Here is a 26,803-nt window from a genome sequence, read left to right as displayed (position 1 = left end):
TAGGTTTGTATTCGCTACTCAGTTTTTAAATTAATCACCTTTCACATCCATTCATATGCAAAGTTAATAAAATATTTAGAGAAAAAGGATTGTGTGCCATACTAAGTCCATCAAGACGTTAACATTAGGGCCGGCCCGTGGCTCCCTTGGGAGAGTGTGGTGCTGATAACACCAAGGCCAAGGGTTCGGATCCCTATATAGGGATGGGCGGTTAGCTCACTTGGGAGAGTGTGGTGCTGACAACACCAAGTCACGCTTATCAGTCATCTTTAAAAGAAAAAAAAAGATGTCAACAGTGATAGTTAATAATAATCATCTTGATACTTGTAGAATCTCAAGATACTATTAAGGTTTCCAGGGATTGAAGAGTAACAAGAAATACCACTTTGGTAACACCAAAGCCACTATCTTTTGAATGTGAATTTCATAAGCTATGCACAATTTAGATGACAAATTAAGGTTCAAATTTTAAGGATGAATAGCTAAGATATATTTCATTGATGTCACAATCCTCACTAGGAAACAGATGTCCTGTTAATGAAACTGTGATCCAGCACCAGTCCATACTGAGTACTCCTCCAAAGGGGATAATTGAGGAGTTTATGAAGATACCAGTTACAAGAGGTGAGCATGGTTAAGGGAAAACAAGTCAAGATGGTAAAGTACCTCAACAGTGTCTAGCAGATTTTTTTGCGATGGAAATGCTCTACGTCTACACTGTCTAATACGGTAGCCACATATGTGGCTATTGAGCACTTAAAATGTGGTGACTAAACCATTAAATTCTTAATTTTACTTTTAATTTGCTTAAATAGCCACAGGTTGCTAAGAGCTACCATATCGGAGAGTGCAGTTCAGATCTAGCATAGCCATTACAATTCCTAGGCCTGAAAAGGTAAGGAAAAGGATCAATTACTGAACAATACAGAATTAGAGCTCTATCTTACAGGAGAGGACTACACAACAGGAGCTATAGCCTTTTGCAGAAGAATGCAGCTGATGCTGACCTGGAGACTAGCAGGGGAAGACCTGGGAATAAATACCCTGACTCACTGTTCTTGTCTCCATTCCCCTCCGGTGCCTCTGACTGGTAGAACTCAATGAGAAACTAGAGGACAAGTGAGCTCATAAATGCAGTCCATAAAGGTCAGCCTCTTGGGGCACAAAACATAGTAAAGAGTGCAGAGTAATCTGCAGCAAAATATTATGTACAAAATGAATTGAGGCCTCAAAAGTTTGGTTTATTGGCCCTTGTAAATTTAAGTAAATATGGAACCAATAGCAAAAAATTGACCAAAAGCATGTTTTCCAATAATGTTCTGCAAATGTTTCTAGTTGTGAAAGCTGTCTGAGTTCTCTGTAGCACTAAACAGCACAATGTTTTAAGCAAACTGCAACTATGTTCATTTCAGGTTTCATACACGATTAGGTCAAGGTTCCTTCAAGTATATTCAGCCTTGTATTCTTACCAGGTATTGGTGTCAAACTTTTTCCAACGTGCCATCTCAAATCACAAGGTCTGGGATTAGAAATTTTTTTACTTGAGTTAGGCTAAACGTCACTGTAATTGAATAAATAGGTAAACTTAGGTTAGAAACTGGAGAAGACCAATAAACTTGATACATAAATCCAAAGGCCCCTACTTTAAGCAGGATGGTGGCCACTAAGCAGTGTGTAACAACTCACCTGCCCGGGAAAACAAAACAAAGCCCCTATTCTAGTAGGACTATATGGCCACTGTCTTCTAGCTATGTCTTATTTTTGTACTGTCTCTGATTGTTGGTATGTATTTTAACAACCCTTTTCATGTTCTGCACTGAATAGGAGGGGGGAAGGGAGGAGTAGCAATATCTATGGCCAGAGTCAAGTTCTCTTTATGGAAACCTTTATTGTCTACTTTGGTGGGTCCTGAAGATATAAAGAGTCTAGTCCTTACTGCCCAGCACTTAAGGAAGAAAGGTCTAATATCACTATATGCGGGTTGAAGTAGGTGCCAAAGGAAAAGCAGTTCCCACCACCTCCAAGGAGCAGGAGCTGTTGCTCTTCCGGAAGGAGGATGCTGGTATGGTTGTGTAACATTAATGGCCACGGCACACACGTTGTGTCAACCTGATACTCAGAGCTCAATCCTGTAGTCAAATTGATAACAGTCACTCCAGGAACCGAGGAGGAATGAATCCAGACCCCTCCAACCAGTAGAAGCTGTCCATTGACCACATGAGATGTGTGGGAGTACCTTGGGGTAATAGGAGGCTGGACGTTTATTGATTCCCAGAGGAATCCACAAGAGATTGGTCTCAGAAAGAGTACAGAACTCAATGGCTCCTCAGAAGCACCGAGACCTCCAGCAATAAGAGCTCCCCCTTGCCAACTGCAGGCACTGTGGGAATGCCGAGCTTCAGGTGCTTCCCCCTCCACTGGGATCCTGACCCAAGCCATCGTTCCTACATGTAGGAAATGCCAGTCACTTAGTACAGGTTCACTCACACTTCGACCTCCATACACAAACAAATATTTCTGATTCTGATAGGACACTTCTGTTGTTGAATGCCGCCAACACGACAAAGTGGAATCTTCTTTGGGGCCAACCTTTATTACTTTCACATTCAGGTCCTCAATGGTATTATTCTTACTCTTACGAAAATGAAGTTGGAGAACATCCAAGGCTGGACTCACTGGGGACAGTCTCCCTCCCAGAACCAGAACTTGAATATCTGAAAGTCTTGTCATAGTGTGATAAAGACGTCCATCCCACTGGGCTCCAGTCCCCCAACTGCATATTTGGCTGCCTTTCCACTCAAAGTCACGGTATCTTGAGAGCAAGTGAAACTTGCTCACTCGGCAGTGCCGCCCTTCCTGCTCTCCAAATCCTCCTGCACTGAGAATAATGCCCGGGCTCAAAAGGACAGAGTCGTGGCCATATCTCTTAAGGTTTGGGCTCTGGCTGTCATTAGTGACTACACAGGCAGGGAAGACTCCTGAAGGGGAAGCAGGATCTACCCGAGGAAACGTTTCTGTGGGTGGAAACACCAAGGTTTGGGAGACGATGTCTCCCCTAGAAGCTGCCAGAATGAAATAGTGGGCGCACTTCAGATGCCACTCTTCAAACTCATCAAAGGGTTCAAGATTTTCCATCCGCCGGCGTTCTTCCGCTGGGAGAAAGCAGCGATAGAATTCGTTCATGTCCATGGCACTGCAGGCAGTCCAGCCAGCTTGAAGGAAGCGGCGCCGCTGGGCCTCCACGTCGGGAAAGCGGTCCAGGCCATGCAAGGGAGAATTTAGCTGCCGAAAATGTTGCAGCATGAACTGACCAAAGGCGTCCAGCGGTCTCATCTGCTCGTAGACCACGAAAAGGGAATTAGGAAAACGCTGGGCTGCCCAGGCGATGAGGGCGGCGGCACTATCGGACTCGAGATAGGTCAGCACGGCCTCAGCCAGGAGCAGAGTGGGAGAGGCCGCGTCGAGGCCCGCGGCGGCCAGGGCCTCGTCCAGTCGCTGGAGCTGCCGCAGGTCCAGGCCCAGGATGCGGTAGTCCAGGCTCTCAAAGCACAGCGCTGACCCGGGGTCTCCCTTCTGGAAAGGCCCGGTTAAAGAGCAAAGCTCCGGCGTCTCTCCAATCCTCTCCGCCTTGCGACGCGCCACATCTGGGAAATCCACCTCCCAGACAGAAGCCCGAGCCAAGCAGCCCACTGTTTTAAGGCGAAAATACAGCGAGTCGGAGCCGGCGCCAAGAGACAGTATCTGGGGGCGAGGCACGTCGGGGAGCGCGCACGTCCGCCCTAGGAAGGCGCGCACGCAGTGCTGTACGGCGCGTGCGCGGACATAGTAGCCTCGGTGGATGAGCGGCGCGCGGCGCGCAGTCCTCCGAACCAGCAAGGCGGTAAAGGCGTCCTGTACGTACCCACGCGCGGCCAGGGAGCTCTTGCTGAGGGCGCTACTGTCGTTGGTGCCCTGTACTGCTTCCTCCCGACGCTCGCGGCTCCGGGAACCCATGGCCAGGAAAGACTCAGGAATGGCGGTCCGCCACGCTTGCGTGCCGCCTTTTTTTTCGCACGGACCTCGGCAGAAAAATCACCCTTCCTCCCTGACTTCCCCTTCCGCTCGCAACTGCGTCACTTCCGGGAAGAGCGTACCTACCCAATCAGAAGTGAGAAAGGTGTAGCTTGTACTAACCTCTTTTTGGTTCTCCGGGATTACGTTTTCCCGGGAAGGCGGCCAGCTACCACCGTGACATGTGTATTAGGGTAGCGCGGATTATAACTTTTCTACAAGTCTTTCAGTCTGAAGGGAAAAGTTGTTTAGGTCCTCATAGTTGAGACATCTTTAAGAGGTGAGTGTATGAGTACTGGGCAGCGAAGGAAGGGTATGGTAGGGGCAAAAAAGTCAGCATCACGGACCTCTAGCGGGCAAGGAGAAGAGGTCGTTCCTTGATGCTATTTGATGATAGTTGCTAATTTATTTAATGCTCTCATCGTTGCAAAAGGTAACCCATTTATATCTGAAAACAAATGGGGGAGGCCAAGTGTAAAGTGAAGAAACAGACCTTTACAGATAATTAATAAATATTTGCAATAAAGCCGCTTCTCCCCCGATATATACTATTGACTTTCTTGTATTCCCAGCTCTGTGCTAGGCTGACAGTGAGTAAACCACTAAGGCTCTGTTTCTCACCTGTAGAATGACACTCCCCTCCACTTCCAAAATTCCTTGGTTCTGAAGTAGTGTAGAAAATGTCCGCGGAAGGGGGAGTGACAGAAAAGGGGTAATTATTCCCTGTGATATGTTTTGAGCTTTGTTTTTAAGGAAGAAATCCAGGTTAGAGTTTTTAAAATAATCATAAAGTTTCTAAACTGAGAGTGTCTGAGAATCATCAGTGGGAAACTACTTCCAGAGATATTTAGGACATTTATAATTTATTAATTGGGATTTGGTGACTAACTGGCTGAAATAGAGAAGGAAATCAGGATGACTAGGTATGGTGAACTCGAAGTAGTATTGCATGATGGTTAAGAGCATGAGTTTTAGAGTCCAGCTGAATTAGATACTGGAATCAAAGAAAAGTTCGGATCCGGATAAAGATTTGATAATTGAAATTTAGATTTGGTGTTTTAAGAGCTCATCAGTGACCTCAGGGAGTGCAGTTTCTGTGGAGCAATGAGGGTAGAATTCATGTTTCAGTGAATGGGAAATAAGTTAATGGAGGCATCCAGTATAAATTATGCTTTCAAAGAGCTTAGCTCAGAAGGAAAAGAGAGACAGGATGATAGCTAAAGAAGAATGTGGGATAAAATAAAAGTTTTTTGTTTTGTTTTCAAGTAAAAGCAAATACTGCACATGCATGTTGGTTCCCTGAGGGAAATCAGTCAGTGGAGAAGGAGAGGTTGAAAGGAACAGAAAAATGAGAAGGTAACTCATTGGTGGAGTAATGCCTTGGAATAGATAAGAAGAAACGGGATCCTGGGCACATATTAGTGTTGGGGACAGAAGAATGAATCCTTTTCTCTGACTCATAGGGAAAAAAAAGAGTATGGATAAAGGTAATTTTAGGTGTGCACTAGGGCAGAGAGAAATAGAAGAAATTCATGCCTGATGGTTTCTGTTTTCTCTGTAAAATTGGCAGCAAGGTTGTCCGTTTAGCGTAAGGCAGTTGGATCTGGTCGAACACTTGAGGAGTTTGGAACTGCCTTTGAAGTGACTGGGAGAAGGATCCACTTAAGCTTGCAGGGTCTTTGGATCCTCATCTCTAAAATGAGGGGAAAGGGCTAGCTGTTTAGCTCCCTTGGTTAGAGTGTGGTGCAGCTAACACCAAGGTCAAGGGTTCAGATCCCCTTACCAGCCAGCCGCCCAAAAAAAAAAAGGTAAAATGAGGGGAGTAAGTGTTCTCTAAGTGAGGTATCACAGGGTTGATTGAGGGCCAGATAGAAAGAAATAAGAGTTGAAGGACTTTGAAAAAATACAAAGCACTATAGAAACAAGTTTACTTAGTGACAAGTTAATAAAATGTAGATGTTACATTAAAAATGTTACCTTTTTTTGCAAAGAGCAGATCAAGAAGAATGATTCAAGAAGAAAGAGAATGGAGCGAAATTTGTGATTTGGGTGCCTTTCAATTGTTTTGTTTTAATCTCAGTTACAATTTAAGTCTTCCATATGAACTTTAAAATAAAAGTTTTTTGTTTTGTTTTGGCAGCTGTTCAGTACTAGGATCCAGACTCTTGACCTTGGTGCTACAACACCACATTCTAACCAACTGAGCTTAAATGGCCAGCCCTAAGATAAACTTTTAAGGAATAATTTTGGGATTTTTTTTTTTTTTTTTTTTTAAAGATGACCGTTAAGGGGATCTTAACCCTTGACTGGGTGTTGTCAGCACCACACTCTCCCAAGTGAGCTAACTGGCCATCCCTATATAGGGATCCAAACCCGCAGCCTTGGTGTTATCAGCACCACACTCTCCCAAGTGAGCCACGGGCCAGCCATATTTTGGGGAATATTTTAATTAACATTAACTTTATAAGTCAACTTATGGTAAAATGACTTTACTTATGCAAGAATAAGGTATGCCATTTTAATGATGTCTTTCATATTTTTCAGTGCAGTTATTAAACACCATTGATTAAATTGTCCATCTGTTTCATTTACTATTTTTTAAGCACTTACTATGGCATTACATTGAAATGCCACTTTTATCTTGTACTGAGTTGGCCTTTCTGTGGATTTCTATGGCTCTGTTTACTCCTGTACGAACTATTTTCTTTATCGAGTATTTTAATATCTTGGTAAGTTATTTAACCCTGCTCAGTATCAACTATTGATTTATAATGTGGTAATAATATTTTGTAAGGTTATTGTGAGAATGAAAAGTAGTTGAAAGTGCTTGCCACATATCTGATAGGTTCTGAATACATGAAAACTGCTATTCTTATCATCATCATTAATATGTGGGATCCCAGGGCCGGCCCGTGGCTCACTCGGGAGAGTGCGGTGCTGACGACGCCAAGGCCACTGGTTCGGATCCTATATAGGGATAGCTGGTTGGTTCACTGGCTGAGCGTGGTGCTGACAACACCAAGCCAAGAGTTCAGATCCCCTTACCAGTCATCTTTAAAAAAAAAAAAAAAAAAAGTGGGATCCCAGTGGGTCAAGGTGGCTACTTTGAAAATTACCAAATTTCATTTGGAATTTTATGTTAATTTACAAGCCACCTTCAGAGGTGAAGGGAAGTGGGGATTTATTTATCACTTACAGTGTGCTAGGCACTGTACTACGTGCTAGGGTGGTAAAATAATCAATAGTCCTTCTCCTCAAGAAACTTACAGTCTGGTAAGGGAGAAAGACAAGTAAATCAGGGATTGAGATACATTGTGATAAGGTGCTGAGTTAAAGTTAGTCACTGGATCATATAGGAGCATAGTAAAGGGGAATTTAGAATATCTTATTAATCCTCGCAGCTATTCTGCATTTTTAGGCCATTTTTACAAATAAGGAAACTGAAGCCATGAGAATAAATGACTAAGGCCACACAGCTACTAGACTACAGAACTGGCAAAAGGACAAACCTAGGTCCATCTGATTATAACATGTCTGCTCTTCCTTTATGTATTTTAAACAATTAAAAAATGTAAATTTCATTTTTTTACCCAAAATAGGCCTTATAAAATTTGTAATTTTTGAAGTGGTTTTATAGAAAGTGCCAGTAGGTAAGGAATACACTCTACTAAATTTCAGGTTTTGATATTCTTCTTACCAGCTTGAGGCCTTTTCCTATTTCTAGTTCAGACTGTTTACTAATTATCTCCCCACCTCAGATACATTTAAGTTAGCTTTGGAGGAGCTTTTGCTGTTTGAAGAATAAATTAGCAAAATCCAGTTTCTTTGCTTTTATGTCAATGTTGAAAATGTTCACATTTGTTACAATGGGTGAAGCTGAGCCCAGAGCTACATACAGGTATACAGCTAATCTTATCCAAATGTGTGGAAATAAAGCAATCTGAAGGGAATTCAGTACCACAGAATTTACTGACTAAAATACATTGTTTTGTTCATACCAAGAATAAGAGTGGAGAAGAACCAGTTATTTTCCTGCTAAAATCATGATGGAAGCAGAACAGCAGCAACAGCCATGGAAGACAGACTTTTACTTGGAATTGCCAAAAGTGGTGAGAATTCAACTGTAGAATTCTTGAGTGATTGCTAAGTATAATGACTTTTATGTTGTTTCTTTTCATGAGAGAAAAGTAAATTTTTTTTGTTTTTTTTTAAGATGACTGGTAAGGGGATCTTAACCCTTGGCTTGGTGTTGTCAGCACCACGCTCAGCCAGTGAGCTAACTGGCCATCCCTATACAGGATCTGAACCCGTGGCCTTGGTGTTATCAGCACCACACTCTCCCGAGTGAGCCATGGGCCGGCCCAGAAAAGTAAATTTTATAGGTAGAATTTGTAAACTTTAAAAGTTATGTACCTAAATCTAATAGGCAGTTTACCTAGGACAAACTACAAACATTAAGTACCTGGTATGATGCTGTGAATCTAACTGATACTTCATAGTTTATACTCATTGTATTCTCTTATTTTAGGAACTTCATGCCCACTTGAATGGATCCATTAGTTCTAATACCATGAGGAAATTAATAGCCAAGAAGCCAGATGTTAAAATTCATGATCAGATGACTATGATTGAAAAGGGAAAGAAAAGAACTTTGGAAGAGTGAGTTTGGGGAGGTTGTGAACATACTTTTTTTCTCTCTCAGTATTTCGAGATTGTAAGTAGTATATAAGTATTCAGATTTTAGTAGTTAAAAGGGAAAGGGTAGGCATCTGGCATGGAGATTATAACAACAGACAGCATTTTTTCCAATTGTCAGATTGTTGACAGTATTTTTAATGATTTATGTTGTTGTGAAGTTATAGTATATTGAGATATTCTTTAGACTTGAAAATATGGGTGTATGGATTTTTCCCTGTTTGCTACTACTGTCAGCAGCGGCAGGGTCAAAGAAGAGGAGCTACTATTTGCTACTTAAAAAAAATCAGTAACGTTTTATTTTTCAGCCATTTGATTAACTTTCCAGATCAATGTAATTTTTGAAAAAACCTATTCTGTAATTCTTTGTAACTGTAAATATATACTTACTATTAGCCTAAACTCTGTTAGTTCAGCTTATTGAGTTTCTCTTGAGTGACAAGTTTTTGATGACTAGGGTATGTTAAAACTTTTAATTCATATTGCAGATGTTTCCAGATGTTTCAAATTATTCATCAGCTTACTACTAGCCCTGAAGATATTCTAATGGTGAGACATGAAAGAATTTTTAGATTGTTTAAAAATTATGAAGTAATTTATGCCCTTCTGTTGTTGCACATTACCTTTTGCTTCCATCAAGAGTATGATAAAAAATGTTTTCTTTTTTTTTTATGACAACTCTTTTCAAAACCATTGTAAGACATTTGCCTAAGAGCTAATATAAAAGACTGTTTACATTGTGAACGATATAAGAACCAAGATCGGCATCTTCTGTATTGGATGGAAGACAGTATACGGAGGAGAAAATCTGGTCCTGTTTTCCCTATGTAATATATATGAAATATTTGACCACAGATGATCATGTCTTTGATAAGGCTTTATCTGTATTGCATAGGAGACTTTTAACTGCCTTGGTGGACATTATAGAGAATGGAGAAGTGCTTAGAGATGAGTTCCTCTGGAGATGAAAGACTAGAGAACACCACTGTGTTCTCTGAAGCTCCATGGTACTAGAGTCTGACACTGAAGACTGACTTTTGTATCACTGATCTTGTTACTAGGCACAGGTCCGGCTGCCTGCCCCCTTTCAAAAGCAAACCACTCAAAAGTTAAATGTTGGTGAAAATGCAAGTCAGCTTTTGTTCAGGAATACCAGTGACCTGAGGAGAGATGTTAGGCCAACCCATCTCTCTGGGAAACCTGAAGGAGGATGGTCAGACTGAAGCCATCTCCAAGACTCAGATTTACTGAGGGGTTTTTTAAGAGGGGGCCGAGGGAATGGAACGTGGGAAATGAAGAGCAGGAGGAAGCTGTGGGGACTCCATGCAAGGAGCCAAGTGCAAGGTCTTGCCAAGGTTCTGTTTCTTTTCTGTTCCCACCCTTGCTGTTATCTCAGGGTCCTGCTGGAGGCATGGAATCAGCATAGCTTTATTGATATCTTCCTGGGTTTCCCAGGGTCTTCACAGTACATGCAGGTCTGTAACTTTGCAGCTTCAGGCTGTGGGAAAACAACTTTACATTTATGTAAATAATGTCATCTTGCCCCGTAATCAAGGTTCAAAATATCAAATAACCATGAGAAAAGAGGGAACTCAGAGAAATGCATGCCAAGAAAAAACCTGTGTCCTTTTAAAGTCTTTTAGAGCCCATGTGGTTTTAGATCCCAACATAGCTTCAGTCCTGGTCACTCCCAGCAGTTTGACCAGGATGGCATTTTAATATGTCCTCTGTAGATAAAGAGAAGCAGAATCTTGTCAGTGTTCTTAATCATTAGGAAAAAAAAAAATGCAAAGCAAGAAGTATAATCTGTGTTTCTGGAGAACTAAATTTTGACTGGTCAAGAAAAAATTTTCCTCGTTGGCTGAGACTGATCTTTATGATAAGTAAGAAGTAAGTTAATCATCTTTTACAGGAGAGTTAACACTAATAGTTTAGTTCAACAAAAGTTGACTGAGTGCCCACAATGTTCCAAGCACTGTACCAAAGACTTGGAGATATATGGAGAGATAGACACAATCCTTGCCCCTGAGGAATTTATAGTGAGGTAGGAGAGACAGACCCCATAAGCAGATGAATTCAACATAATGTGGTAAGCTCTGTGTTAGACACATGTACAGGGATTTATAGGAACCCAAAAGGGCATTCTCTAGTCAGCCACTCAACAGATACCAGTGAACACTGCTAGGAATGTCCATCAGAGGGGCTCTGGTCTCACGTTGTTGGTGAAATTTTAGATTCTAAGAGCTTAATACTCCATGGATATAATAATACCATGGTCATCACTTCATTCGTTTCAAAACAAAAGTTAGTGAAAAGCTCTATTAAATGAGGTGAGAAATAAAGATTCTGTGCATTTGACTTAGTGCTACTAGGGTGAGCACCTGTAGGTGGTTCAGAGAGTGACAGTGAGGTATCCCATATAATAGATGAAACATCTGTGAGATTAAGCTAAGAGACTGTAAATGTGGAACTGAGTGTGTGGGAGATCAGTTAGTACTCTAGTCAAGGTGACCTGGGTATAATCTATAAGAGACAGGACTGGAATGTGGCTGAAACAATAATATTCTGTATCACATGTGTCAGACATTACTCTCAGGACTACTTCTTGAAGTAGGTTTTTTTGTTTTTTTTAAAAAAGATGACTGGATTGTTGTGGGGGGGGGAGAGGGGGGAGGGAGGGAGGTTTTGGTAAGGGGCAACAATATAATCAACCACAACGTATATCGACAAAATAAAATTAAAAAATAAATAAATAAATAAATAATAAAATAAAATCAGAAAAAAAAAAAATAAAAAATATGACTGGTAAGGGGATCTTAACCCTTGACTTGCTGTTGTGAGTACCATGCTCACCCAGTGAGCTAACCAGCCATCCCTATATGGGATCCGAACCCTTGGCCTTGGTGTTTTCAGCACCACACTCTCCCGAGTGAGCCATGGGCCGGCCCTTGAAGTAGGTATTTTTATTCCCTTTTTGCAGATGAAAAAACAGGCCTAAAGGGGTTAACTGTAACTTGTTTAAGGTTACACACAGCCAGTAAGTGGCAGAATTGACTATCTATTTGGTTCCAGAGCCCTTGCTCTTTCCCATTCAAGCTATGCAGTCTTAAGACTTTTGTGTATGCAGGAACTTAACTAATTATGATATACTATGATATACTTAACTAATTATGATAAGAATTTGAATAGATATTCTCAGTCCAGAGCGTAGGAGAGGAAAGCCTAAAGAGCAAAGAGTTGTGTTTAGTACCTACTGCATGGAACAGAAAGGGCTAAATCTGGCAGACACAGATGTGGACCCAAGGAAAGGGTTAGCTCAGATTCACTAGGAGGTCTGGGGAGCCAGACTCTGATACTACACAGCTCAAGACAACACTACAGCATTCAAAATCATGTGACATTCCTAGACCAAGCAACACACCACTGCTGCCTCTTGGATGTGGGTTAGGTATGATTCCACAGGCCTCACTGTTGCCTAGATAAATCTTCCTCCCTTTGTTCTCGTGCCATACTTGTCAGCAACCTTTTCATTGTTCATTCGGTTACATAGGTATCTAACCACCCAGAAAGGGGTGGGGTGGGGAAGGACATTGCATAGTATATATGATCACTTTAGTCACTGAAAAGGACTACTGCTTCAGACCATTACTTCTGCCTGACTTCCCATTGTCAGACAGGTTTCTGCATTAGTCTCACATGAGCTGGGGAAGGGTGAGTTGGTCCCTCTGGGTCTGTTCAGTTTTGGGGCAATGACAAGATGCAAATTCCTTAACCTGAAGAGCAGAGGCCACACTTTGGTGGTGGCAGTGACAGTAAGATGTAGTTCCTGGGATAGCAGTGCCACGGGGCCACATACCAGTGATGATGGCGTGGAGGCTGCAGGTTAGGCTCAGTGGTAAAGGCAGCAGTGGTATTTTGCTTGGTCTAGGAGTGTCACATGATTTTAAATGCTGTAGTGTTGTCTTGAGCTGTGTAGTCTCAGAGTCTGGTTCTCCAGACCTCCTGGTGAATCTGAGCTACACTTTCTATTTACATCATAATAAATTCTGTTTTGGCTTTTAGTGGGGGGATAAAAAGAGTCCCAGACCTTGGATTGCTATGAATTCACCAAGGTAGTGCCACCCCATTAGGCACTGTTTGCACAACCAGCCAACCCTTGTTCCTTTGCCAGGGCACTGTACTTGCATGCATATGGGCACATAGTCAAAGCAGATTAGAATTAGGATACGAACTGTAAGGGCTAACTAGTGCAGGTTATCACAGCATCCCCAACTTGTTTCTTTTTTCTTCTAGGTTTGGTATTTTTTAGAATTGATGGCAGAAAAGGAAAACATGCTTCCAGTATTTTTTGTATTGTTGAGATTTGTACTAAACTGGATAGAGTTTTACTCATATTTATCATCCACTTTCTTTGCCTAAGGGGAATTTTCCTAGGTACTTCTGAGGAAAATTGAACCCTGCCAGAATTTATTGAAAAATACAACTTATTCCTAAATAATTTGAATAAGAACCTTAAGCTGTGACTTACACATCAGTAGTGCCCATTTATTACATCAGTAATGCTTAATCATTTTAACTGTTTATTTCTGAATGTACATTTCCTAGCACTATACACATATAGGTGGTCAATTGGTTTTAGTTTTGCCTCATTTCTCTCTTTTTTCAATGTGCTATTATTAGCACTAGGAAATAGAGAAATGGATAAGGGGGGAGAGAAACAAAAGGTGTGGCTGCTGTGCATATTTGGATTTTATGTAGGAATGAGGGGGATGATGGGAGCTATTGGAAATGTTGCAGCTCTGTCATGGTCTCCATCGGGGATGTGACAAAGTGGGTAATCTCTGTCATGTGGAAGACTTCCAGCAGTCCTTGAAATCTAATTGAATGAATGAAATGAAGCTGTAGCACTTGGCACTTTCATTGGGACCCTTACACTAACATTACCAATGTTGTGTACATTGCCTTTATTTTCAGGTCACAAAAGATGTCATTAAAGAATTTGCAGATGATGGTGTCAAATACCTGGAACTAAGGAGCACACCCAGAAGAGAAAATGCTACTGGTAGAATTAATTTGAGTTTGTTTGTTTTTGGGTTTTTTTGGCAGCTGGCCAGTCCAGGGATCTGAGCCCTTGACCTTGGTGTTGCAGTACCACACGCTCTAACCAACTGAGCTAACTGGCTAGCCCTTACTGGTAGAATTTAATTACTTCTTAGGGAATGTACTATCCTTTTCCCTGTGTGCTTTGATCATTCACTTGTTGGCGAGTTGGGAGTATGAAGCACTAACTTTTATACTGTTGTATTCTCTATTTTCATGGGGACTTTAGTCAATAGTCCAGATCCTCTGATGTATGTTAATGATGTACATTATTAGCAGGTGAGTTATTCTTAAGTAAAAAGTAGAAAATCTGGTCAGGCATTATCTGTCTATTTAAGGGGAGGGAAAAAAAGACCTACAAAAATTTCTTTTATTTTTCTTTGTTTAGTTTTTTTCACTCTGAGAAACGGACACTTGGTCCTTGTAGTTGCACTGTCTCAAGCAGAGGCTAATTCTTGCTCCCTGTATCAGGGGCATTTAGACAATGCAGCTGAGTGGATGTGGAATCATATTTTATGGCAATCACCAAAATGTAGGTTATTCAGTCACTCCTTAAGGACTGATAGTTTCTTAGGCCAGAAACAAGCTGTGATGTGGTAAGACTCTTTGGATGGAGAGGAGTGGATCTGGATGTGGTCTGGAGGAATTTCCTGAACCCTCCTTTCATAAGAGCAGCATCAGAAAATAATATGAAATGTCATCGGGTCCCTTTTAACACCTCATCTGTGACCTGCAGAGACCTAGGTCATTTTGCACCCTGACATGTGTAGCCTAGTAATCACTGAGGGATAAAATTTTTGAAAATAAATGTTGAAATGGGACTAGGAGAAGATTCTTATCTCAGATTTTTAAACTGTAGAATCAGTCCCAAGTAATGTTGGTGAAGGTAGTGAAAGAAAAGGAGAGAAGAAAACTGCCAATTAGTAGAGCTAGTTTGCTCTTCAAATGGAGATTCAAAATGAGAATATTAATGCAACACTAGGGGAATGATTAAATAAAGGTTAATGGAATTATTAGGCAACCGTTAAAAATATTTGCAAAAACACTTTCATAACATGGGGAAATACTCAGAATTCAGTGTTAAATGATGGAACAGGGTACATATGCACCTAATAGCATCTCATCTATTTAAATGTGTGTAACAAAGATAGTAGTTATCTCTGGGTGGTGGGATTACAGGTTATTTTTATTTTTCTTCTTTATGCTTTTCTGTTTTACTTAGTGATTTTCCTCCAAAAGCAAGCATTTTATAATCAGGGTAAAAAGGGTATTTTAGAGGAGGTTGTTCTGGAGAACACTCTTGCAGAACTCCCCAGAACAGGATGACTTGAGCATTCAAATTTGGAAGAATATCTCTGGTACCCAGAATGAGAAACACTGAACCTGAGCAAGGTTGATGGGAAAGAAACCCAAATTAGAATTTTTTTTCCTGGACCAGAAGGAAAACATCCTGCTAATTGAGCAAATGTATCTTTTTTTTTTTTTTTTTAAAGGACAGGCCTTAGAAAAGGGGTTGCTGTTCTTGTTTTGCTAGAATGAGCATTTAAAATTTTTATAGTAATTTATGAGAGTAATTTCATGTCTGTTGAATCTAGAAACAATTTTTAAATGGGCTTGTATTCTGTATGTTTTTTTTTCATTTCATTTCTCTAGTACTTCATTTTTTTCCAATTTTATTAAAGTACAATTAGCATTTACTAAAATGTACCCATAAAGGTCATGTTTTCACTCAACTTTAATCATGCCCTTGTCATAGCATAAAGGGAAAATGTAATTGTCCATAGAGGGGTGCTAAAGTTGAAGGATGAAATAATTGATGATCTCTTTACATATGTTTTCTGTGTCCTTTCCAGGAATGACTAAAAAGACTTATGTGGAATCTATACTTGAGGGTATAAAACAGTCAAAACAAGACAACTTAGACATTGATGTTAGGTAAGAGGATTGTACTTAGTAGTTACAATTGAAAAAAGCAGAATATGAAATTTTACCATTTTGATCATAGGTGTAATGGGTTTTTAAAAATCAACCATTAACTGACTTCTTCCTACTACAGAAAAAATAGAATGAAGAATGCTGTTTAAACTGAGACTACAATTCTGAATTTATTCATATGGCCATAAAATTCTGAGTATTTCTGCTCTAGTTGAAGTATGCCTTCCCATTGCTGTTAAACTAAAATGGACTTCTTACTGTGGTCTGCAAAGTCCTATGTGAGCTGGCTGTCTCTCTTACTTCAACAGCTCATCTAGACCACTCCTCCTCATTTATTATGTGCTGGCCTCCTCCCTGTTCCTGAGATAGGCTAAGACTGTATCACCTTGGTACCTTACTTTTGCCTAGAACACACTTCTACCATATCCTTGCACGACTGGCTTCTTATTGTTCAGGTCTCAGTTCGGCTGTCACTTCCTCAGAGGGGCCTTCCTTGACCACTCTGTCTAAAGTGCCCCCTCCCACCTGAAGCCTCTAGTCACCAGTTTGTTCCCTTTATGGCATTTATAACAAGTTAAAATTATTTTGTGTTATTTGTGTACAAGGGTACTTCAACAAGTTTGTGGAAGAACTAAAACAAAATGAATTTTTCCATGAACTTTTTGAAAACCCCTCATAGTTGATCTACATTTTGTAAATAAATAAATTAACAAATGCTGGAGGAATTTATTTGGTGAATATGTAAGTAAACTGATAAATGCTGGAGAAAAATTATACAGTATTAACAGGGATTCTCTGGGTATTCGAGACCTATAGAATTCCAGCTACTATATGAAGAATGAGTATGTATCAGATATTTGATACATTTTAGAATTAGAATATTACTAATTTTGTAACCCCTAATGAAGTAATGGATCTAAGCCTTCTAAAAACACACCACCACCTATTTACTCTTGCCAAAAAATTGGATCTGATTGTTACCAGACTCAGGTCCGGCTGCCTGCCCCTTTGAAAAGGAAAGAAAAAAAACTCAGAATTCTGTCAAATGGTTGGTGTTAGAAAAGCAGATGTATTCAGCTGAAGGAGATGGTAGGCTATCCCATCTCAAAGATTTACATTTACTGAGGGGTTTTTAAAGGAAGAGTTTAGGGAATGGAATGTGGAATGTGAAAAGCAGGAGAGCAGGAGATGTGAGTTACGAGGGGTCCATGTCTGTGAGCCAGGTACAAGGTCTCACCAAGGCCTCATCTGGTTTCTGTTCACATCTTTGCTGTTATCTCAGGACCCTGCAAGATTTTGATTTGTGCCAGTGTACTTGGCTAGTGCCCAAGGTCAGTTTCCAGTCTTTTGGCCTTGATCATTTCTCAAAACTCTATAAATCTCAAAGAAAGAACTGTTAGCTTTGAAAGTACTAATTAGCTTCTTGGCCTTGTTTTCCTGCTTAGCGAGCGAATAAGAGAGTCAGGGGATGGGAAGCAAGAGTGGAGAGAAAAAAAATGTCCTTTTAAAAATCCTCCCCCTCCTCTGCAGCCCAGGCAGCTTTATTTAGGTCCCAACATGGCTTCAGTCCTACTCACTCCATCATGATCTGAGTAAGCCTGTAGGCTAGATTTAATTATCAGTTTATAGGAAATAGAAGAGATAGGAGAACATGTTAACAACACAGAGATACTATCAACAAAATCCAGACTGTGGGAAACTTTGTAGGACAGTCAACCCAGCTTCTTCAAAAATAAATTGCAAGAAAAGGGGTGCAGGGTTTCATTGATTTTCTCTATTTTTTTTTTTTTTCTATTTTCTATTTTATCTGTGTTCTAATTTTTATTATTTACATCTTTTGCTAGGTCTGGGCTTAGTTCTACATTTTATAGTTTCTTAAGGTACAGAGGTGATTGTTGATTTGAGATCTTTCTTTTTTATTAATGTATGCATTTACATTAAATGAATTTCCCCTTTTAGTAAAAAAAAAAAAAAAAAATGTATCGTAATTAACTTGACCAGTTCCCTTTTGATGGATGATTAAATTACATTCAATGTTTTGCTAATATAATTGTTATAACAGTCTTTCAGTATTTATCTTTGTATGTCTGACCAAATATTTTCTTTCTAGAAGTAGAACAGTTAATTAAAATGTATGCATCTTTAAGAAGATTTTGGACATGTATCCCCAAACTCCTGTTAATAAGATTGTATTCATTTACACCTTTAGGCAGTGTAGGAGAGTGACTGTTTCCCTATTTCCTTACCAACATAGTATAATCAATCTTTGCTAATTTAATATAAAACCATCTCATTTTCATTTGTATTTTTTTTTTATTTCTAGTAAGCTCACATAATCCACCTTAAAGCATTTTTTCTCCCTCCTGCATTTTCAAATGCTGTATCCAGCCTTTCAAGATTAGTCTTCACAACCAAAGTAGTCCTGAGCCTAAGGGCAAAGGGGAAATAAAGTAGAGGAAGAAAAAAAGAAAGAAAAGAAATGGGGCCGAGGGGCACACACTGGGGTCAGGGGAGAGGAAGGAGTAGCTGTACATTAAAAGAGACTTAGGAGATACATTTACTAACACAAAGTATGGACCTTAATTGGATCCTGAGTCAAACAAACTGTAAAAAAACAAATACATGAACAACAACAACAACAGAAATGAGACAATTGGAAATTTGAACATTGACTAAATATTTGATGCTGTTTAGAAATTCATGTCTCATTCCATCTGGCAAAGTAAAATGTCATGTCTAGATTCAGTCAGGCTATGCTTTTCTAGTAAGATGTGTTACACATCACCTGCCATGCCTCTCTGGCCACACTCAGAGTTGTCTTTTTCAGTGGCTTCATACTAGTTTTCAACTGTTTTTCTTATATTAAAGGTATTTGGTAGCAATCGACAGAAGAGGTGGTCCCTCAGTAGCCAAGGAGACTGTTAAACTTGCTGAAGAGTTTTTTCTTTCTACTGAGGATACAGTTCTTGGCCTTGACCTCAGTGGAGACCCTACTGTGAGTTTTTTTCCTAAATACATTTTGTTTCTAAAAGGTAGAATATGGGGTAAGGATTAGCTTGGAACTTCCTGTATTCTCCAGAGGGCCCAGCAGACACTGTGGATGAAGCCCTGTTCTGCTCTGGATGACCAGAATATTGAGAGCAGCTGTTCTCAACCAGGATTCTGTGAAAGAATTAAGCACCCTTAAAAAAAAAAAAAAAAAAAGATTTGCATAACTGTATGACTATTTCCTCCATTCTTCTAAAGAAGGTATGCTTCTAGTACCAGTCTGTATGCACAGGAAAGAAGAAAATTTATTACATACAATGGATGGGTCTCTTAGGGCATTAGGGCTTATTAATAAGCTCATAGAACCCCCAGTAGAGAAAAATTGGCCTGAACTTGAATGTCAGACACAAGCAGAAATGTTGACATTTTGGGCCAGATAATTCTTTGTTCTCGGGGCTGCCCTTTGCATTGTAGGATGTTTAGCAGCATCGCTGGCCTCTACCCATTGCATGCCAGCAACACCCTCCCAGTTGTGACAACCAAAACTGTCTCCAGGCACTGCCAGATGTTCCCTGGAGGGGCAGAATTGCCCCTGGTTGAAAACCACTGAATGAGAGAGTCCCATGATACTGGTTCTTATGGCTTTGTCTAAAGCTGAATGATTCAGCTCTTGTTTTCAACCATCCATTTAGTAGAAGTTTTTTTTAGTAATCACGAGGGTTCCCCAATCAGGTGAGTTCTCCTTAGCCCTAGATATCTAGGTGTCCTTCCAGAAATAAAATTTGGTGATAGCGATATCCAGCTTAGCTAATTGACCTCAGGTTCCGAGATACTGAACTTAAAATTCTTAGGGCAGGAACTATGTCTTTGCCAGCTTTGAATTCTCCAGGGTGTCTAGCACACTGTAGGAATTTTATAAACAAAATGTGCAAATGAATCAATCTGCTGTTATTTTTTTCTGCTATTATTTATTCCTTTATTGGCAAAGAGTACCCAGTTCCTCAGTTTGCCCAGAATTCTCATGCATCCTCATTTTAACCTTTCTCTTCAAGATAGGACAGGGAGAAGACTTCTTGGAACCTCTTTTAGAAGCTAAAAAAGCAGGTCTGAAGTTGGCATTGCATCTTTCAGAGGTAAATAATATTGTCTTAGGCTGGAGAAGACAGATTAGAATAGAAAATAATAGGATCATTTGTAAGTGAATAGAAACAAACCTGGCTTGGAAAACCATTTTTTAAAAGGGCAAAGTAGAAATATTTTAAAATATAAATTAAAGTGATAAAGGCATGACTTGCTTTAGTCTCTAGTGTTACTGTTTTTATCTTTTTGTGGTTTCTGGGGGTGGTTGACTTGAATTCCAGCTGTCATTAAAAACAGCGTAATGGCATCTTATTAGAGAATATGCATAAATTTTCCTCATCAGCCTTGTCATTGACACCTGTCCTCATAGTGGAAGGGACCTGAATGTGTCATGTGCACTGGTAAGAACAGAAGTAGCTCCTCATTTTATAAGGCATTTGGTCCCCCTTGTCAGCTCCTCGCTCCCTGGCAGCATGCCAGGGACAGACAATGTACAGATAATGGCTGGAAAACAGTCACTTGAAGCTAACAAGGGACTCTACTGCACTCTTCCCCATTTTACAGGTGGATTTACTTTCTACCTCAGTACTTTTACCTATTCAATTATTTCTTAGATGTAGGAAATAATACTTTATCTACTTTCCTCACAGGGTTATTGTGAGTATTAAATGGGGTAATGTAGAAAAGGTGAATAGCATCGTGATTTAAAGATTAAGGAAAAAATTGGAACCTCTTACCAGAACTTGTGTCTTTCATGTCTGCAGGCCAGAGGGTCAGTAATCTGGTGGCAGAACTTAAAATCTAGGGTCCATGTTTCTACACTCTGATCAGAAAGACCTTTCACTAGTAGGACACCCTGTAGATACCTTTAGACATTTTCTTGGTGATTGTGGTATGTATGTAGCTAGCCTTGTCAAAATAAAGCATGAGTGCACTGTGTGTGGAAAGTGTCTGGGCCCAAGTCAGATAGAGTTTAGTTTTACCGGTATCTCTAGCAGTCACTAGCTCTAGGACCTTGGACAACTTTTTAAAAAAGCGTTTTATATTTTTAACTATAAAAGTTACATGTACGTGAAGAAAATCCAAGTATAAAAAAGAGAAGTATAATATAGGAGGAAAAAATTTTAAAATAAAAGGCCCCTTCCTATTTCTCTTCTCCTCAGAGTTAATATTTTGTGTTAACAGTTTTGTGTTATATTTTTCCAGACCTTTTTCTAATATATGTGAATACATATGCACAACACAGAACACACATGTACATAGAGAGCTGTGGGGTTTTGTTTTGTTTTTTGAAGATTACTTAATTCTTCAGAGCTTTAATTTCTTCATCTTAATACTTTGTAAGATTCTTAACAAGATTCTTAACACTGTAAAATTTTAAAGAATTTGTGTGAAAAGGCACAAAGCAGGTTCTTAACAAGTGTTCATTGAAGTGAATCTGGAAGAATATTGGGGAATGAATGAGAAGATAAAAAGCAAAGAAGATAGCTGGGAAGGTACAAGTAGTTCGTTCACCTTTCAAGAATGTTTGCATTAACAAGTCAGAGGAACAGTACCTGGATATAGAATACTTTAAGAACCATTGAAAGGGGTCATTGATTCCCTCCTCCTCTCTTTTCTTAAGATTCCACAACAAAAGAAAGAAACACAAATGCTCCTGAGTCTGCTTCCTGACAGAATCGGGCATGGAACATTTCTCCACTCCTCTGAAGGAGGATCCCTGGATCTGGTGGACTTTGTGAGGCAACACCAGATACCACTAGGTAAGGCTTAGGGTTTCAGGTCTCTCAGATAACCCTCTGTGCCTTCTTCCTCCAACTCCCAGGTTGCAAGCCATATGTAGACAAGTACTGTTCTAGAAACATACCAAGTTAAAAGATGGATGCTGCCTGAGTTTTCTGAGCCTCATTTAAGTAACAAGTTTCAGTTCCCATTAGAATATATGCTCCATGAGAGCGGGGCCTCTGCCTATCTTGTTCACTACTGCATTCCCCAGCACTTGGAACTTAGGAAGTATTTTTGGAGGGAAAAAGGGTCATTTAGAATTTTGAAATGAATTTAACCAAATTAACATGAGTTATGGGAATATGTAACATTCATTTAAAAATTAATAATTATAGAAAATTCCAAGCATATTTTTACATGTCTGTTGACCATAACACACTTTATTGTCTACATTTTTATGAAGTGCCTACTTTGTTGTAGACACTGCTTTAATTGCTGGGAATAGCTGATAACACCAAGGTCGATGGTCCGGATCCCTCTGCCAGCTAGCTGCCAAAAAAAAAAGAATTGTGGGTAACAGACCAGTAAACAAAATAGACAAGGTTTCTTTCTCAAGGAACTCATATTCTAGTGGAGGGAAGACAGTAAACAAACACCGAAAATCAGTGTTGAGTTCTATGAAGAAAATAAAGCAGGCTGATATAATAGTGATGAGATTAACAACTTTTAGTTGGATAGTTAGGAAAGTCCTTTCTGAAGACAGAAAAAAGGGATTGGCAGCTGCACATCATTTTATGGAATGATCAATTTGTTAAGTTTACTAATTTACCAGAACACTTGTGTGGATGTATGTTTTTTAACTACTTATAGGGTTTTTAGCAATTCATTATGGGTGAGATTTTTTTTCTTTTTACTAAGGAAATTTTTAAACATCCACAGAAGTAGAAAGGAAACCACTTGCACAGTGATCTTACTTGGTGTGGTGGCTTAGCTTTGCTCCCAGCGAAGTGAAGGGGCAGATGCTGTCAATCAAGTCAGTGAGGTATTTTACTCTGGCTGGAGAGCCCAGTACAGTGTTTCAAGGCATGAATTTAATAGTAAAAGTCATTCCTAAGATGGACTTACTTACCTAGAAGCAGCAGGCAGTTGTCTGGGTAAAGATAAAGTTTAGGGGTTTTCTTGGATGCCATGAGAAAAGCCCATGCCTACTCTAAGTGCTTTATAATGCTGTAACTCTCAAGCAGTGCTATAGTTTTCTTACCTTTGTTTTGGCCTCCACTGTAAGACCAGGGGGAATTGCAGTAGCCCTTCAAAAAAACCTTTCTGGTCCCCCGTCATATTAATTCCCTGCCTTATTCATCATGACTGGCTTATAACATTCCTCTTTTTGGTTAAAGAAAGGGAAGCATGTGGCTATGAAGGAGATATTAATTCCTTGCCTGGTGCAGTTGCTGTTGTAAGTTCCAGCACATAGTCCCTACACAACTACACTAATTGAACTACAAATTTTACATATAAGGAAAAGTCAATTTTATAAAATAATAAACTGTTGCAAATTAGCATAGTTTAGAAAGCTTCCTTATGTTTCTACTTGGTGAACAAATGAATGAGTTCACTTATCCGCTTTAAATAAGATGTTTTTTTCTCTTTTCATCTAGAACTCTGTTTGACTTCAAACATCAAAAGTCAGACCGTTCTGTCTTACGACCAGCACCATTTTGGATTCTGGTACAGCATTGCCCATCCTTCTGTGATTTGTGTAAGGTGTTTTGTGTGAAGTGTTTTGCTCTTTTTTAGTTCCCGAGTTGCATTAGGTCAGACATTCACTATGTAGCTGACTGCCTTGCATGCCTGAGGGTTGAGGAGTTAGAGGGAATTGGGGCAGGAGAGGCTACAGAGGGCCAGGATGACTCTGGTTGGGCTATATGGGAAAAGGTCCTGGACAGTACCTGAGGGAACTTAAAAGAAAAAAACTACTAATGCCTGACACTCATCCCATGACATTGTTTTATTTGATCTGAAGTGAGACCTGGATATGGATATGTTTTAAAAGCTCCCTAGGTGATTTTAATATGCAGCGAGGGTTGACGTGCTGATCTGGGTTTTTTTGTTTTTTGTTTTGTTAAACAAGTCTGTTTAGTTATGGATGTGCATAGATGCATTTATAGGCTCTTGTTTAGATTTATGAAAGAGGCATGGTCAACAGGAAAATAGATTCTAAACAAAAAAGTTTTTTAAGAAATTTCCTTATTCATTTTGCAACGTTCTTGTTTATATTGGCAGACCGATGATAAGGGTGTTTTTGCAACACACCTTTCTAAAGAGTACCAACTGGCAGCCGAAACATTTAATTTGACCCAGTCTCAAGTGTGGGATCTGTCCTATGAATCTATCAACTACATCTTTGCTTCTGACGGCACCAAATCTGAACTGAGGAAGAAGTGGAATCATCTGAAGCCTGAAATGTTAAATTTTTTTTAAGCTATAATGAGGTGAACTACTTTTGAGTATGTGTTGTGACCAAGATGTCCCTGCCATATCCCACTTAGTGTACCATCCGCCACTCCCTTTGAAGCATAGTACCATGGACTCCTTCACCAGCACCTTATACATGACAGGTGCTCAGTAAATATGTCTTAAACTGATTAGCAGGCTCTAAGGTCTTGCATAACTTACCTCCATGCTGCTTACTGGAAGGGACTTCAGTGTTGTTGCTAACTAAATTCCCCATTCCGCTAGTGATTTTTTTACCTTAGCAGTTCCTCCCCATTAGTGATCATAAAACTTCAAGGAATTCAGAGTAATTTCTCATCAGGAAGTTTTGGAGTTATATTAGTCTATGGTAAGAAGAGAGGGGAAAACAGATTTCCACCAAGACCTTTAAGCCTTCTAGCTCGTGACAACAGCTCTGTATTTTGTTGTGCTTACTTTAATCAGATTCCCTTCATTTGCTTTAACTCTTTAAGTATTCTCCAAGACTGTTGACACCAGGTTACATTAAACACCATGGATTTGTGTGAGTGCCCAGTAGTCAGGGTTAATCTATGTTGTGTGACTCGTGACAGATAAAGCTAGTTGCTGAAGTCTGGATTTGCCCTTCTCATGATTGTCCTGTCGATACTAGAAAGGGATTGAAGTCTTTGCTTCAGTTTAGAAAAGAAAAAGAGTGAGAGAATAGCTCACCAAGGCGTGGGAAAGACAGAGCTGCTGCAGCTTCTATTTTTAAAATAGCTTCTATCCCTTTAGCTTTTTCTTTGTGGAGGATGCCAAGATTTCCACCCCAGTATTCACTTTATCCTCATTCCAAAAGGTTCTCTAGGAGTGGCAACATCGTGGTAACTAGGTTCTTTGGGTCTCCTATAACCCCACCCCTACACGATGGAAACTGGTGCAGGCTTACATAAAACTCACACACATACCATGACCACTTCAGCTGAAGACAAGGGGCAAACTCAGATCAGTTGTGAATGGTAAGAAAAATAATTTATTAGATATTAAGGTATGCTTGAATTGTTTTGCTGCATATAATGTATATTTTCCCCTGTTATCAGGAAGACAATACTGATGATACCCCTAATTTCAATTACTAAGGTTTTCTGATAAGTTTTCTATTTGTCTTTATTTTAGGGAGCAGCATAGAGAGAAGCTCTTAGGTTTTTGAAATTCCTAGATGTATGTTTATAATCTTGCATAGCGTTATATTATTTTCTGCCCCCATCTGTTCATTCAGAAATTGCATTGTAAAATAATTCATAAAATATGGATATTTTGCAGCTACTAAAAATGTTGTAGAACATAGTTTAATAACATAGAAGTGTTCATCATAACATATTCAGTGAAAAACTGAGGTTATGAACAATGTTATAGTTCATTTTTTAATACATATAACAAAAGCTAGTGCGATAAATTGTCGACCAGTACCCAAGGGGAGACAGTGGGGAATGAAGAGACCCGCTTATAGGATCAGGAGGACCCTACAGGCTGATGACCTATAAGGCATCCTAGTTTATTTTAGGTTCCTTTTTGTAAGCCAGTGTAAATAACAAATTGTACTGATTAAATCAGTTATGTCTGGTACAAAGCTATTTTATAGAACATTTTCAGCTGCCACAGCACTTGAAGGTTCATGGCTAACTACTTATCAACAAAATAAGAGCATAAGTTCCTCATTTACAAAACTCTCAGGGTCCTGGGTTCAATCAAAGGTCAGACCTCAATGGGAGGGAGAAGGGGGAAGCAGGCAAAACAGGAAGCTAGCCTTGCTGGCCTATTCGCTAGAATAGCAAGGACTTCTGTTTTTGTCAGCTTGCTATTCAGTACCTCCAATGAATGATTTTATTTTATTGGCTTCTCATGGCATTTTTTTCATGGTATAAAAGTCATGCTAGCCTTAAGTGGGGGTGGGAAGGTGAGGGGGGCATATGTTTTCCTGTTTGAGCTTCTGGAATTGAAAATATGTGGATTGGCTGATAAAGATCATTTATGAAAAACTACTGCTAACATCCAATTTAGTGGTGAAATATTGAATGTTTTCCCTCTAAGACTGGTAACAAGTAAAGGATGTCTGCTCTAACCACTGCTCTTCAAAACTGTATTAAGAGGTCCTAGCTAGTAAAATAAGGCAAGAAAAAGAAAAGGCATTCATCCCACTAGTTTTTGTTATGTATATTAAAAATGAATGATAAAATTGTTTATAACCTCATTTTTTCACTGAATATGTTATGATGAACACTTTCATGTTATCAAACTTTGTTCTAGGGCCGGCCCATGGCTCACTTGGGAGAGTGTGGTGCTGATAACACCAAGGCCATGGGCTCGGATCCCTGTATATGGATGGCCAGTTAGCTCACTTGGGAGAGCGTGGTGCTGACAACACCAGGTCAAGGGTTAAGATCCCCTTACTGGTCATCTTTAAAAAACAAAACCAAAAAACTTTGTTCTACAACATTTTTAGAGGCCAAGACTGGTGGGACTGATGTGGAATGCATTTTCATTTTCCCTACACTAATTCCACATCAAGACCACCAAGCTCACTAGAACTTGGCCCAGTCACTTAAATGTTGCTTCCTCAAAATCTCTAATGTCACCTTTGGGCAACTAGTGATTTGTGAGGTTGAAGAAATATTCAGGTACTTGATGGCCAACAGCATGAATTATTGGAATATAGATCTCACCGTGTAGGTTTCTGTACTGTGTTTAGAGAAGGTGTCAATAAAATATTTGTAAATTG

At 39.7% G+C, this 26,803-nt stretch overlaps 2 protein-coding genes across 2 annotated transcripts; one reads left to right on the top strand and one right to left on the bottom strand.

Annotated features, from left to right (window-relative positions):
• Positions 1 to 1,868: 1,868 nt before the first annotated feature.
• LCMT2 (leucine carboxyl methyltransferase 2) lies at positions 1,869 to 4,091 on the bottom strand. The gene has a single exon (XM_063090704.1). The coding sequence runs from the start codon at positions 3,991 to 3,993 to the stop codon at positions 1,933 to 1,935; it is 2,061 nt and encodes a 686-aa protein (XP_062946774.1). The 5' UTR covers positions 3,994 to 4,091; the 3' UTR covers positions 1,869 to 1,932.
• On the top strand, positions 4,005 to 26,803 carry ADAL (adenosine deaminase like). The gene is made up of 11 exons (XM_063090705.1): positions 4,005 to 4,330; positions 8,053 to 8,159; positions 8,579 to 8,709; positions 9,234 to 9,294; positions 13,720 to 13,807; positions 15,699 to 15,780; positions 18,649 to 18,775; positions 19,821 to 19,901; positions 21,473 to 21,611; positions 23,232 to 23,332; positions 23,857 to 26,803. The coding sequence occupies exons 2-11, from the start codon at positions 8,094 to 8,096 to the stop codon at positions 24,052 to 24,054; spliced, it is 1,074 nt and encodes a 357-aa protein (XP_062946775.1). The 5' UTR covers positions 4,005 to 4,330; positions 8,053 to 8,093; the 3' UTR covers positions 24,055 to 26,803.

The sequence above is a fragment of the Cynocephalus volans genome, chromosome 3, assembly GCF_027409185.1.
Source record: "Cynocephalus volans isolate mCynVol1 chromosome 3, mCynVol1.pri, whole genome shotgun sequence".
Taxonomy (NCBI): domain Eukaryota; kingdom Metazoa; phylum Chordata; class Mammalia; order Dermoptera; family Cynocephalidae; genus Cynocephalus; species Cynocephalus volans.
This window is presented reverse-complemented; position numbering and strand designations above follow the sequence as displayed.

Bases quoted from the DNA above. Each gene is read 5' to 3' on its own strand.
- ADAL (XM_063090705.1), top strand. From the start codon at position 8,094: ATGATGGAAGCAGAACAGCAGCAACAGCCATGGAAGACAGACTTTTAC. The intron at 8,160-8,578 runs GTGAGAATTCAA...CTCTTATTTTAG, and splicing joins ACTTGGAATTGCCAAAAGTG to GAACTTCATGCCCACTTGAA. The intron at 18,776-19,820 runs GTGAGTTTTTTT...TTTCTCTTCAAG, and splicing joins ACCTCAGTGGAGACCCTACT to ATAGGACAGGGAGAAGACTT.
- LCMT2 (XM_063090704.1), bottom strand. From the start codon at position 3,993: ATGGGTTCCCGGAGCCGCGAGCGTCGGGAGGAAGCAGTACAGGGCACC.